This window comes from Arachis duranensis, chromosome 2 (assembly GCF_000817695.3).
Source record: "Arachis duranensis cultivar V14167 chromosome 2, aradu.V14167.gnm2.J7QH, whole genome shotgun sequence".
NCBI lineage: Eukaryota > Viridiplantae > Streptophyta > Magnoliopsida > Fabales > Fabaceae > Arachis > Arachis duranensis.
This window is the reverse complement of record NC_029773.3, coordinates 83,566,662-83,579,193: the sequence shown is the minus strand read 5'-3', so window position 1 is coordinate 83,579,193 and position 12,532 is coordinate 83,566,662. Positions and strand designations below refer to the sequence as shown.

The window sequence follows — 12,532 nt, the reverse complement described above, 5'->3', positions numbered from 1 at the left end:
TCTTTATATGTATATATTCGGGGCGGGTACACCCTAAACCCGACGATACCTGTCTTAAGCAAAATCTGTCCCGACTCGAGTCAAGTTATTACCCTTTTCATCCGGGTATAGACGGGTCGGGTACCTGCGTATTCAAAAACTTCTGCCAAATCTAACCACGTATTGATACTCCTTTTATTAAGGGTTTATTGCTAGCCAATGGATTGCTATATACACAAGGCGAGATTCTAACTCCTAATAGTTGTTTAAGCGGACGAGTGAGATGATCACTTAACAAACTCAAATTGATTAAGATAAATACTAATTATTTTAATATTTTAATATTAAAAATTTTAAAAGTTTAATTTTAATTATAATTTTATAAAATAGTTATAATAATAATTACTATATATATTATTTAATTTTTTATATTTAATTTTTTAATAAAAATTTTAATATAATTTTATGTATTATCGGTACAAGATACGGGACATACTCTAGTGTTATCAATATTCAATGGCCCTTTGTGAACCCTAAACTTAGTAAACTCGGTGAACTCAACTACACTACGTACGCTCTCCTTCAGTCAGTCTCGCTCGCTTCGCCGCACTCTCGCCGGACGGAGCAGTCGAGTACCCCCTCGCCGGAAAGTTCCAAACCTTTTGAGTTCAATGCGGCACCAAACTTACTTCTTCGTTTATTATTCTCCCGTTTAACCGTTTTTCGCATGTATATCAATTAAGAACACTAAAACCCTAAGCTCATTCTATCTTTCATTGCAAACTCTAATTATCCAAGTCCAATAGAATAAGAAGCGATGTCTACGCTAGAAATTGAAGCTCGAGAGTAAGTTCCCTTATTTCTCGTTTATTCCTTAAATTAAAAAAAATATTTTAAAGTTTAAATTTTTTAATCTGTACATATGTACTGTCTAGTTGTAATATACTTTATCCTTTGATGATTGATTTTTGTTGTCATTTTCAGTGTCATCAAAATTGTGCTTCAGTTTTGCAAAGAAAATTCCTTGCATCAGACATTTCAGACACTTCAGAACGAGTGCCAGGTTTCGTTGAACACTGTGGATAGCATTGAAACCTTCGTTGCTGATATTAATAGTGGAAGATGGGATGCAATATTGCCTCAAGTTTCTCAATTGAAGCTTCCAAGGAATAAATTGGAGGATTTGTATGAGCAGGTATTTCTCTTTAATCACTTCCATTCATGGTATGCATTCTGTTTCCCTTCTTGATTTATCATAAACTCTCTGTAATTTATATGAAAAGATGATGATAAGTTTCTCACTCTCTCTTTTTGTGTGTAGTGAAGGTGGGGGTTTTGATATTTTGGAATTTCATAAAATTTTGCCTTCTACTCTACATTTTTGTGATGCTCAAAGCATCAACACTCTAAAAATGTTATTTATGTTAGTCATGTTACTAGTATTTTGAATTCATTCGAAGCTTCATTCAAATGGTTACAGATTGTATTAGAAATGATTGAACTTCGAGAATTGGATACTGCACGTGCAATTTTAAGGCAAACACAGGTGATGGGTGTCATGAAACAGGAGCAACCTGAAAGATATTTGCGTCTTGAACATCTCTTGGTCAGAACTTATTTTGACCCGAATGAGGTACTGATCACTATTTACATTTTTGCAATTGCCTGTTCTCCAAATCAATCAATGTTTCGCTAATTTCTTTTTCTACTTTTTTTAATTTTCTGCTTAGACTATGTCATGGTCAATTGTCAGTTTGTGACTTTTTATGCATGATAAGTTCCTAGATTTTTTGTTTGTTTTAGGTTGGTAGTATATAGTGTTCCTATGTTGGGGAAAGTGGATTGCTCTTAAATGAGGTATGTGTGCTTTTGAAGTTTGGATAGACAAACCTGAAAAATAATTGACACTTAGTGATGTTTGATGATGTTAAGGTATAGAACTATTCACATGTTTCTACGCAACTCTAGCATTTGGAGGTACTAGTTACTATGATCAAGATTGGATCCCTATTTGACCCCATTCGTGTAACTAGAAGCTAAAATTTAGCCCAACGTAGGGTGATCTTTTGTAGTCTAACCGTCAAATCTATAGAGACTCTTATGTGTGGGGGAGTGTATTCAATGTCATTGGGATTTGGCAAACATTTATGTTGGTTATTGCGGGCCTAACATAAACCACTTCTTTTGTCTACACTTGAGATTGGCTATGTAAAAAGTTTTCAACAAGCTTGACATAATTAAGCTATAGTTAAGCTTATTTATGACTATTAGATTATGTAGAGATAAGAGAGGAAGAGGTTTTGAATATTTTGATAATAATTTGCTAGAGGAGTGCAGCTTTTTTTATTTTTTATTTTTTAAGAAAAAAATATAATATATTTCTCATTGACATTATTATGTCTTCTTTATTGTAATTACTATGTAAATAAAAAGTTATTAAAAAATATTATTAAAATTATAATAAATATATTGTTCGATTCAATATATTATAAATTCTATGAAAAATATTAATAATTAAAAAAACGAGGCTCAGTAGTGCCTATTAAGCAACTAGTGAAGTGCTACTATGGCTAGCATACTAAATACAACGATTTGATTTCTTTCTCATGTTTTATTGAAAAATAAATACCATAATCTTCATGTATTATTGTCATGTTTTCTTGAAAAATGAATAGGTCTGAATTGTGATCTATCTGACAGGCTTATCAAGACTCAACAAAAGAGAAGCGGCGTGCGCTAATTGCCCAAGGTTTTTGTCTTCTACTTTACTGGTAGTTGCTATATCTGATTGTAATGAATATTTCTATCTTGGTTGGAATTTTAAAATGAACCCTCCTCTGATTGATAGAGAACCAGTTTGTTGCTGGAGTTCTGTTTTCTGTTTTCATTTTGTTTTGTTAAAAGTGATGATGTGAAAAATTTGTGGTCTGTTAGGTTTGAGGAAACCAATTCCGTTTTTATACCCTGTTATCAATTTTGTTTAGTTGGACTTCTTTCATTTGCAAGATCCTTTATAGGATAATTCTAGGATTGTTTCTTTAAGGATGTAATGGTCTGGAGAATTCCTTATCATTTGAACTGGTGGACTGCTTTCCTTTTTCTCTTTTGGTGATGGGCTGTCCAGCTTCCCTTTTCATTTTTTCTTGTTGAATGAATTGTGTTTTTTCTAGCATTTTGATAGGGGTTCCTGTGAGGATTGAGAAACTTTGCAAAAGATAATAGAAGAGATAAAATACCGTTTGTTGTATAATATGTTTACACTCAAATATGTGCCCCGGAGATAATTTTCTTATGGTATTGTGTTTACAAACGTTGCTTGTACTCCTACCTTTTCCATAGCTATATAATACTGTAGTAGAATACTAGCATTCTAATTATGCTATACACTATAATAATCATTAATTAAATAAAATTCAATTTTCTTGCTATAAGTGTGTTGTAAGATTGTGGGCATGGCAGCATTCAGTGAACGTTCAACTGTTCAAGTTCTTAATTCAAACTCGAGTCTCAAATTTAGTTTACTAATTCTGTAAAAAAATGTAGAAGGTATTGAGATTTTAGTCTAAACATGACTGAAATCAGGATTGTTTTAATTACTCTAATATTAATCTGCCCCAGGTAAATTGTATACAAGCATCGAACCATACACGAAAGAAAATTTCAGTCTAATATAATTCAGTGGCTCAAGTTCATAACCACCAAGGTGGTTCTTAATATTGCGGGTTTATTTTTCTCATTTATGATTGTATAAGTACATTGTGCCATTTTATATTGCTTGAAAACTGGAACCAACTTGCATTTTGAATTTCAGCTCTTGCTGCTGAAGTTACTGTAGTCCCTCCGTCTCGATTAATGGCTCTAATTGGTCAGGCTTTGAAGTGGCAGCAGCATCAAGGTAATCACCCAGTAATATGTTGATGTCACTTTGAAGTGTGCCTTTGTATCCGATTCACTATTTGCAATTTTGTTTTTGTTTCAGTTCAGTGCAGGACATCAACTATTCTACTTTTCTTCAACTCATCGATGCGGTGTTTTCCTTTGGGATCTTTCAGGGTTACTACCTCCTGGAACACAATTTGATTTGTTCCGTGGAACAGCTGCTATGAAACAAGATGTAGATGACATGTACCCGACAAATCTCTCACACACAATAAAGGCATGATTAATATATGTTTTAATCAATTGTTTTAGTTATATTCTTAAATGGATGTGAACATCATTGGAGATATAAAGAAACAAATCTGCAAGGCCACATGATTTCCTGCAAATTTGTGCCAAGGAAGTTTTCATGTAATGCTGCAAAGATAGGACTGATGGCACAAACAAGTGTTATGTTTTTTTTGGGTTTGTTTAAAGTATTATCTATATAACATTTTTTCTTCCTTTTAGTTTCAAGAATGAATATTCTGTTATAAACATGAGTAACACACTAACCTTGTTTGAGGTTAGGTATTTTTATTTATTATACAGGAACTGTAGAAACATACATTAATCTCTATTGAGCTATAGGTTATATGACATTTGGTAGGAGATTAGTTTTAGGAAGGTGAGGTGATGGGGAAGGAGGAGCTGTTTTGTTTTCTGGTGTTCAAGCTTTAACCATCACTTGTTTATGCACCTGTTGCTGTGGTCGCTAAGGGGTATTGTCCAAAGATGTACATGGGTCCAGATAATCTGGCATTGATTATCTAATTTGGCAGGTCTCTAGTAGATGTTGGTTTTGTAGTTATTAGGGTAGTTATGCCATCCTTAAAGCCTTTGAACTACAATCTGTTTTAGTATTGCTAATTGGTATACGATGGTCATTCCTACTTCATCATTATTTATCTTTTGAAAAGTCACGGTTGTTTGACCTTGTATGTATGTCGCATTTTAGAGGTTGCCTTATGCTTCTAGTTTGTTTCTCTATTTGTCATCCATACTTCCATAGTAAAAGTTGTTATTCCTTACTAGCTCCTTTTTGTATAATGATGGCGGACGGTGCAGAATCTGACCCTTATCGCTTGTGTTTTTCCTGTATGCTTGTTTAGTTTGGGACAAAAAGTCATGCAGAATGCGCTTGCTTTTCACCAGATGGGCAGTTTCTTGTATCTTGCTCGGTTGATGGGTTTATCGAGGTATGCAAGATTAGAATATTTAATGTTTTTGGGATAGGAAAACTAATATTGAAATATTTTAATTTCTTTAGAATTTTTATGAGCTTCTTTCTTAATTTGTGGACAAATTTCCAGGTCTGGGATTACTTAAGTGGAAAACTAAAGAAAGATCTTCAGTACCAGGCAGATGTAAGTGAGTTTGTATTTGAAATTTTGAGACTAAGTATAATGTATTTTGATGAATTTTGAAATAGCAATTTGGCTAATATGTTTCCTTAGGTTGTGTTTGGATGAAGTATTCTAAAATTTCAGGGAATACATGGAAATTCAAAGGGTTCGATTAAATTCCCTTCAATTGCACAATTTCTTATTTAGATGAAATAAATATATTACTTGCATTTAATATGACTGACTTTCCTCTTTGTTACTTTTTGGTACTTCAATTTCCTTCTTAAAATCCCTTGAAATTTGTATGTCCCTTCATTTATATCTGCAAGTACAATATTTTACCACGAGATTTCAAATTCTCTCTAAAATTAGTTAGCCTTCTTTAATTACTCCATCCAAAAAAAAAGTGGAATTTTCTGAGCCTCAAATATCTCTCAAACCTTTAGTGTCCCTTGCACCTATGCATTTATTGATTCACTGGAAGCTGTGGAAAAAATAATGCAGTAGTCTTGGTTGCCAATTTGGAACTACTGCCATAAATGCAGAAATGATTTATTTATTTATTTTTTCCATTTCCTTGTAACTTTCAGTATGCATGGGGTTTGTTTTGTGATGTAGTACACGGATTAGACCTTCATCAGAGCTTTCCTGTTGAGTTGTTCTGCATGAAAACATCGTGATTCACGTAGCCGAGTTTTAAAACTATCAATACTAACAAGACATGCTTACCTTCTGGAACAAAGTAGTTGCACATTGAAATAATATGTTTGTGCTTTATGGAAGGGAATTTTGTATAGTATTGTGTACAGTAAGTCTAGTCATTTTTTGCATTGCACCTTGTCTGATTCTATTAACTTACAGGAAGTGTTCATGATGCATGAGGATGCCGTGCTTTGTGTAGACTTTAGCAGAGATTCAGAGATGCTTGCATCTGGATCACAAGATGGAAAGATCAAAGTGAGTGTTAATTGTCTGCCTTTTATGGTTTTGAACTATCCCTTTGATGAAATTCTAAAATGAAAATAAGAGGAATTAAATAGCAACTGATCATAATACTATTGCAAATTTTTACTATCTTTGTCTTTATGCTTTGTTTCTAAATGAAGCTTTATGTTCATTACCATATCTAGTCCTCCTAGTTAATTGTATGCCACTCTATATGGTTTATGGTTATTCCAATATGTTTAATCATCTTTTATCTTTGCCGCAATTGCTGTAAATTCAAAGTGTGTTAACATTGTTCACCTGATCTGTTAATAAGTGGAACTTTAATCTGTATAATTGGTCGTTCATTTCAGGTCTGGCGTATAAGGACTGGTCAATGCTTGCGGCGTCTTGAACGTGCACATTCCCAAGGTGTGACAAGCCTTTCCTTCTCTCGTGATGGAAGCCAATTATTGAGTACATCATTTGACAGCACAGCAAGGTCCATATTTCATTAACCATTTATGAGCCTAGAGCCTTCATGGAATATGTTAGGGACTTGGTAGGGAAGGGAAATGCTTATTAGGGAGTAAGAGCTTTAGATGGTACTATTATTTACACTGCAGGGATTGCTAGTAAAATTTGCTAAATTGTGTGCAACTAATTATATTTTACACAACTTATTATAATCTTTGACTCTAGAGCTATTTGATATTTTATTATAATTTCTTTAATAAAATGTTAGTAATTGCTAATGCAATTGTTTCTGGTAATGTAATATAGAATCCATGGTCTCAAATCTGGAAAGATGTTGAAAGAATTCCGTGGGCATACATCTTATGTGAACGATGCAATTTTCACAACTGATGGTAGTCGTATCATTACTGCATCCAGTGATTGTACAGTGAAGGTCAGTTATTCAGCAACATATATGTGTCGCATAATAATTCTTGGATATTCATAATAATTCTGGGATGTGAAGACAACAGACTGCATACAAACTTTTAAGCCGCCACCTCCTTTAAGAGTGTGTATTTAATAACTTTCCATTATTACTGCATAGAAACTTCAATCTACTATCGCATCTCTCTAAATTTGTTGTTCTGCCTAATTTTGGTTCTTTTGAATTTTTAGGGAGGTGATGCTTCTGTCAACTCTGTTCATATTTTCCCCAAGACTACTGACCACATTATTGTTTGTAATAAAACATCATCAATATACATCATGACACTTCAAGGACAGGTAAATATTATATAGTGGATGACTTGTCATTTTTTATACTTGATTTAGGGGGATATTGCTATGAAGATTAATGTGGATGCAAAAGTATTTTCCTTAATTTTCATGGTTTCTGTTGAAAATATCTATTTCTGCATATACATGGGGTGAAATTGGGGAATTTACTGAGATACACAAATTCTCTAGTCTTGCTGTATTTGTTTCTCTGCCTTTTAATTATTTTGAAATTTTTCATATTTAAGAATTAATAGTCATTACATTACTATATTGGAGTCAGAAGGTACTTGCTTCATATGATGTCTTACCTCTCCACTTTTTATTAGTTCTAATAACAACTAAGCATTGTCATATGGTATGGGGTCATGGATAGTGCTCTATGATATCCATGTTTAAGCTATTAATATTTGACAGTGTACTGAGTGTTCCAAAACATTTCTTGGCAATAACCTAAAATACCATCCTGTCCATGATCCATGTCATAAAGATTTGACAAATTTTTAATCTTAGCTGTTGATGGCCAACCACAATCCTCTTTATCTTGGCTTGGGATTAACCAACCAGCTTTAGTTTAGGATTGGTTCTAAATGTCATAGTATGAAACTCATAGGTTTGGAGTGATGAAGGTTACTTATACTTTCTAGTATAAATATATCAATCTACTACATTTATGTAGTTTTCCTTGCAACAGTTTGATGGTGCAATTGCGCAACCATTTTATTCATCATCTTGTTGATAGATTATCACCATATTTCTTTTCTCCCTCTCCTTTTCTATACAAATGAAATTCAGTTTTCATGTAATTTAAATATAATAATGCTGCAAGTTTTGGAAATTGTAACTTAACTTTTTTAACCAAGGTAATTGAATTTTGAAGCTTTTTGTTTTATTTTCTAAATGATATGTATTTTTAAGATTAATTTATTATTGTATGTTGTTGAAGATGACACTATATTACATGTTTACAATATATTTAAAGATTGAGACTAAAATGCATGTAATGGATGTTGCAGGCATTGTGATTGTGGTTTTATTCAATTCTCAATGGGATATAAAAGCATATTGTCATAAATTGTGATGTTGTGATGGGATTAGAAAATGTAACTGTACAATTGAATGGTTGAAGTGGATTTTGATTTTTGTTGAAAATCGACAATAATACATATGTACTTGTACTTGTAGTACGTGCTATTAAGATAAAAAAATGAGATTCCCATACTGCATGAGTTATGAAATTGAATCATTATTCCTCAAACTATGATAAGAGAAAGCGTGTTAACTACTGGATTTTAGGCAAGTTGGTGCCTAAGTTTGTTAGAACATTTCTGTGAATGCTATCTGATCTAAGTGGTCCTACTATTCTGTGAACATTTCTGGTCCTATATTCTAAGCGTGTTTTTCTTTGTCAAACGTGTTAGGTTGTTAAGAGCTTCTCATCTGGTAAAAGAGAGGGTGGCGACTTCATTTATTGCATCGGTGAAGACAGGTATATAGATTTATACTTCTTATTTTGTTCTATAATATTGTCTCTTCATGCAAGATGGAAGACAAAGATGTTATACCATGCCTTAGCCTTATTACTCAGACTTTTGTGCTTGCTATATTTTCGGTTTTTGAAAATAAAGAGCTTAGCTTAATCCTTAATAAACTTCAGAAAATGATTTTCACGAGATTTTCCAATTTGTAATTAAATTTTTATTTGAATTAATCCTCCTTAGTTTTACTTCCAAATTGTTATGTTAATTCTTTGGGAGATTTGAAAATTAAATGCAGGAATATGTACTGCTTCAGTCACCAATCTGGCAAATTAGAGCATCTGATGAAGGTATGTTGCTTGAGATAGCCTGACATTAGATTTATAAATTTCTCTTAAATTAATTTTTATTTTCCAGAAACAATATAACATTGTGATATTGTTTATATAAGGTACCATTGTGTTAGTTGATCTATAAGCTAGCATATTTTTTATACTTTTATCTTCCAGCTGTATCTTGGAGTCGAGCCAATCCAAGCACTCAATAAAATAAAAACTTTTTTAAAATTGTATACAAATATCAAATTCTTTAGAATTTTATAGAATACTTTTTTTTAATAATAATATGGTACTTTTTCCATTAAAATAACCAATCCAAATGATATTCAAGGTACTTATTCTATATATTGTGTTTTCTCCACCACCAACACAACTTATGTTTATCTCTTGATACACAACTTTTTCACGGTTAATCATATTCTCTCTGGTTAATGATAGGTCCATGAGAAGGAAGTTATAGGCGTCACCCATCATCCCCATAGGAATCTTGTTGCAACTTATAGTGAAGACTGCACAATGAAGTTATGGAAGCCTTGATCTTCGTCTGCCCTCTATTGTAACCTCCATAAGCACAAATGAAAATCATATGAATACATGTTTCCCGTTTGTAGCTGTACAATGTTTTTTCTTTCTCTTATTTCCATTTTGTAGCTTGTTAATTCTTACGCTGCCATTGGGAATTGTAGGTGAGATTGTACTTTTATTTATGATTTATGGTTTATCGTCTTGTTAAAATTAAAGGAAAAAAAATTGAAATTAAAATCCCTGGAACTTTTTATTTAGAGATTACACATCAAATAAAAAACTCAACTCATTACAAAGATATGTTTCCAATTATTCAAAACATTGAGGTTATTGACAAGGTCCAAGGGAGGTTAGATAGCTGAAAAGGTAGGCTGCTTAAATAAGGCAAGAAGGTTATGTTTGGTTAAGTTGGTGTTGACTGTCATTTCATTGTATAATATGTAAGTAGCCGTCTTCCCCTCTTATGTTTGTGAAAAAATTAATTTGAAAATGTAGTAATTTTTTTGGAAGGGTCAGATTGATGGAAGGGAATTACCCCTTGTGAATTGGACTAAGTTGTGGCCTTGAGAAAACACGGAGGCCTAAGGGTGAGAGATTCTAGGCGTGTCGCTGGTTAGTGGGTGTGTCTACCCAAGATATGGATGCGGAAGTATCTAAGATATGGACACGGAAGCATACGTTTTTTGTTTGATTAGTAAGATTCAAATTGTATAGCAGGGAGGGGGTAGAACTATAAACTTGAGATTTTTAACTTTTAATTTTCATAATTACCCTTCAAATTCTTCTCTTCTCCTTTTATCCATTTTCCCTTCCACTTCCAAAATATAGAAAGTTTAATCTCTCATCTTCTTTTCTTGTCATTCCGACTACCACCACCTCTCTTCTTGTTGTACCACTAGTCTGCCGCCGCATTTCTTCCTCCTTTCCTTCCATTGCCTCTCTTTCTCCTTTGGCCTCTCCTCCCTTTCTTCCACCCAGACCACCGCTACCACCCCATCCCTTTCTCCTTTTTTTCTTTTCTCACTTTTTTTTGTCTCTTCACAGTTGTCTTTTCTCTGCGGTCACCTTTTGCAGTTGTTGCCTCTGCTTCACTTTTCGTCGACGATCCAGATCTGCGCACCGTTTTCTCGTTTGTCACCATCTTTTCAGATCCATTCTCCGTTTTTCTGCGCGCTGTGTTTTTTAGATCCGTACTTTGTGGTTTGATCAATGGTCTCTTTTGGGTAAGTTTGTGGACTTAATTGCTTATGTTCTTATAACTGACTTCCACCTTTATCTTAATGACGTTATTTGCAATGGTCGATGGGATCTTAGTAAGCTTTATTCTCCTCTTCCTCATCATATTCACGTCTCTAATTGAGTTGTCTGTTCCTGGTAACAATCATTATGACCTAGGCTGGGTTTGGGTTGCTGCCTCAACAAAGGAGTATTCTTCTAGAAGTGGATATCTTTAGCTGGCGAAAAGGAAATTCCACTGGAATAAAAGCGAAGATTGGAATTGGTTATGGAAGACTTTCGTCTCGGAGAAGATCAAGTTATTGATCTGGCTTTCTTTTCACAATGTTGTCCCTACTGATGCATTCCATTTCAAGCGAAAGTTAACATCGAATGATATTTGCAAGAGGTGTGGTGCTCATTCTAAAACAATTTTGCACTATTCTAGAGATTGCGATAGGGCCAAAGTAGTTTGGAATATCTTCGACCCTTTCGTTCATTGAGACTAAAGAATCGTTCGATCTAGTTCCTTGGCTCAAACAGGGCATATCAAGTAAGGACTGCCTCTTCGCATCGGGAATATGGTGGATATGGAGGCATCGATGTCATGAGGTTGCGAACTTGAAAAAAGTTTAGTCCAATAAGAAAGTGGCGATCCTAGCTAGAAATATGAGTTTTGATCTTAGAAACCTTCATTACAACCGGTTTATCTATTTAGACATTGAGAGAAAATTTAAGTGGGAGCCTCCACCCAATGGAACCTTTAAGGCCAACTGCGATGCTAGTGTTCTTTAGAGAGTCCAACGAACTGGTTTTGGTTGTGTTTTGAGGGATGATAGAGGGAGATGGGTGCTGGGCCGTTCAGATACTCTTCCTTTCTAGTCTGTTTGTCGTTGTGAGCTGCTGACTTCTTGGCAAGGGCTAATGTTAGCTTGGAAAATTGGTTGCACGAGTGTTATTTGTGAGACGAATTCGCTTGATGCTTATCTTGTATTGAGTAACATAACCTACCACAAAATACATGGAAAAAGGATATTGTGTTAAAGCTCAAAGATCTTTTTTCCAAAGACTGTGAGACCCATTTCCATCTGATTCGAAAAGAAGCTAACAGTGTCGCTGATTGGTTGACTAAATCTGGAGCAAGTGATTCAGCTTATGTTTTTTGATCAAGCTTGGTATAGATTTGGAGCAAATCCTGGTACAGAATGCTATCGATTCTAGCTAGTTTAGCTTAGCTTGTGTTTTGTTTCTTTGTCTTTTGATCTTTTTCGTCACAAAAAAAAGGTGGTGAAGCTTATAATGTAAGATCATCTCGAGTGGGGCAATTTATTCGAATTTCTATTTATGATTTATTTGTCATAAAAAATAATTTTACATTAATTTTTTTATTACAAACAGTAAATAAAAATTTAAAGTATTTCACTTTTCTCCATTAGAAGGAATTAAATTTAGTTTTTATTATGGTCTCAATTAAATAAAGTTACTAAAATTAATATAGTTATATTTTTTTATAATAATATTATTTAAATTTATAAATTAAAAAAATCACTATTATAAAAGATTAATATTTAAAAAA

General features: G+C 33.5%; 1 protein-coding gene across 2 annotated transcripts; it reads left to right on the top strand.

Annotated features, from left to right (window-relative positions):
* The first annotated feature begins 498 nt into the window (after window positions 1-498).
* Window positions 499-9,978, top strand: LOC107475585 (suppressor of mec-8 and unc-52 protein homolog 1). Of its 2 annotated transcripts, XM_052257470.1 has the most exons (16): window positions 499-825; window positions 964-1,174; window positions 1,460-1,612; window positions 2,680-2,728; window positions 3,791-3,874; window positions 4,032-4,135; window positions 5,010-5,096; window positions 5,211-5,264; window positions 6,105-6,200; window positions 6,542-6,669; window positions 6,951-7,080; window positions 7,138-7,194; window positions 7,302-7,409; window positions 8,822-8,889; window positions 9,177-9,228; window positions 9,655-9,978. In XM_052257470.1, the coding sequence occupies exons 1-16, from the start codon at window positions 797-799 to the stop codon at window positions 9,751-9,753; spliced, it is 1,509 nt and encodes a 502-aa protein (XP_052113430.1). In that variant the 5' UTR covers window positions 499-796; the 3' UTR covers window positions 9,754-9,978. The 2 variants fall into 2 exon arrangements, with proteins under 2 accessions (XP_052113430.1, XP_052113431.1); XM_052257471.1 differs by lacking the exon at window positions 7,138-7,194 and having other exon boundaries at window positions 6,951-7,077.
* The last annotated feature ends 2,554 nt before the right edge of the window (window positions 9,979-12,532 follow it).

What these genes read in the sequence shown, in the direction of transcription:
- LOC107475585 (XM_052257470.1), top strand. Translation starts at nt 797, where the DNA reads ATGTCTACGCTAGAAATTGAAGCTCGAGA. An exon ending in CTTATTTTGACCCGAATGAG is followed by an intron (nt 1,613 to 2,679) that starts GTACTGATCACT and finishes TCTATCTGACAG; the next exon opens with GCTTATCAAGACTCAACAAA. An exon ending in CGGTTGATGGGTTTATCGAG is followed by an intron (nt 5,097 to 5,210) that starts GTATGCAAGATT and finishes ACAAATTTCCAG; the next exon opens with GTCTGGGATTACTTAAGTGG.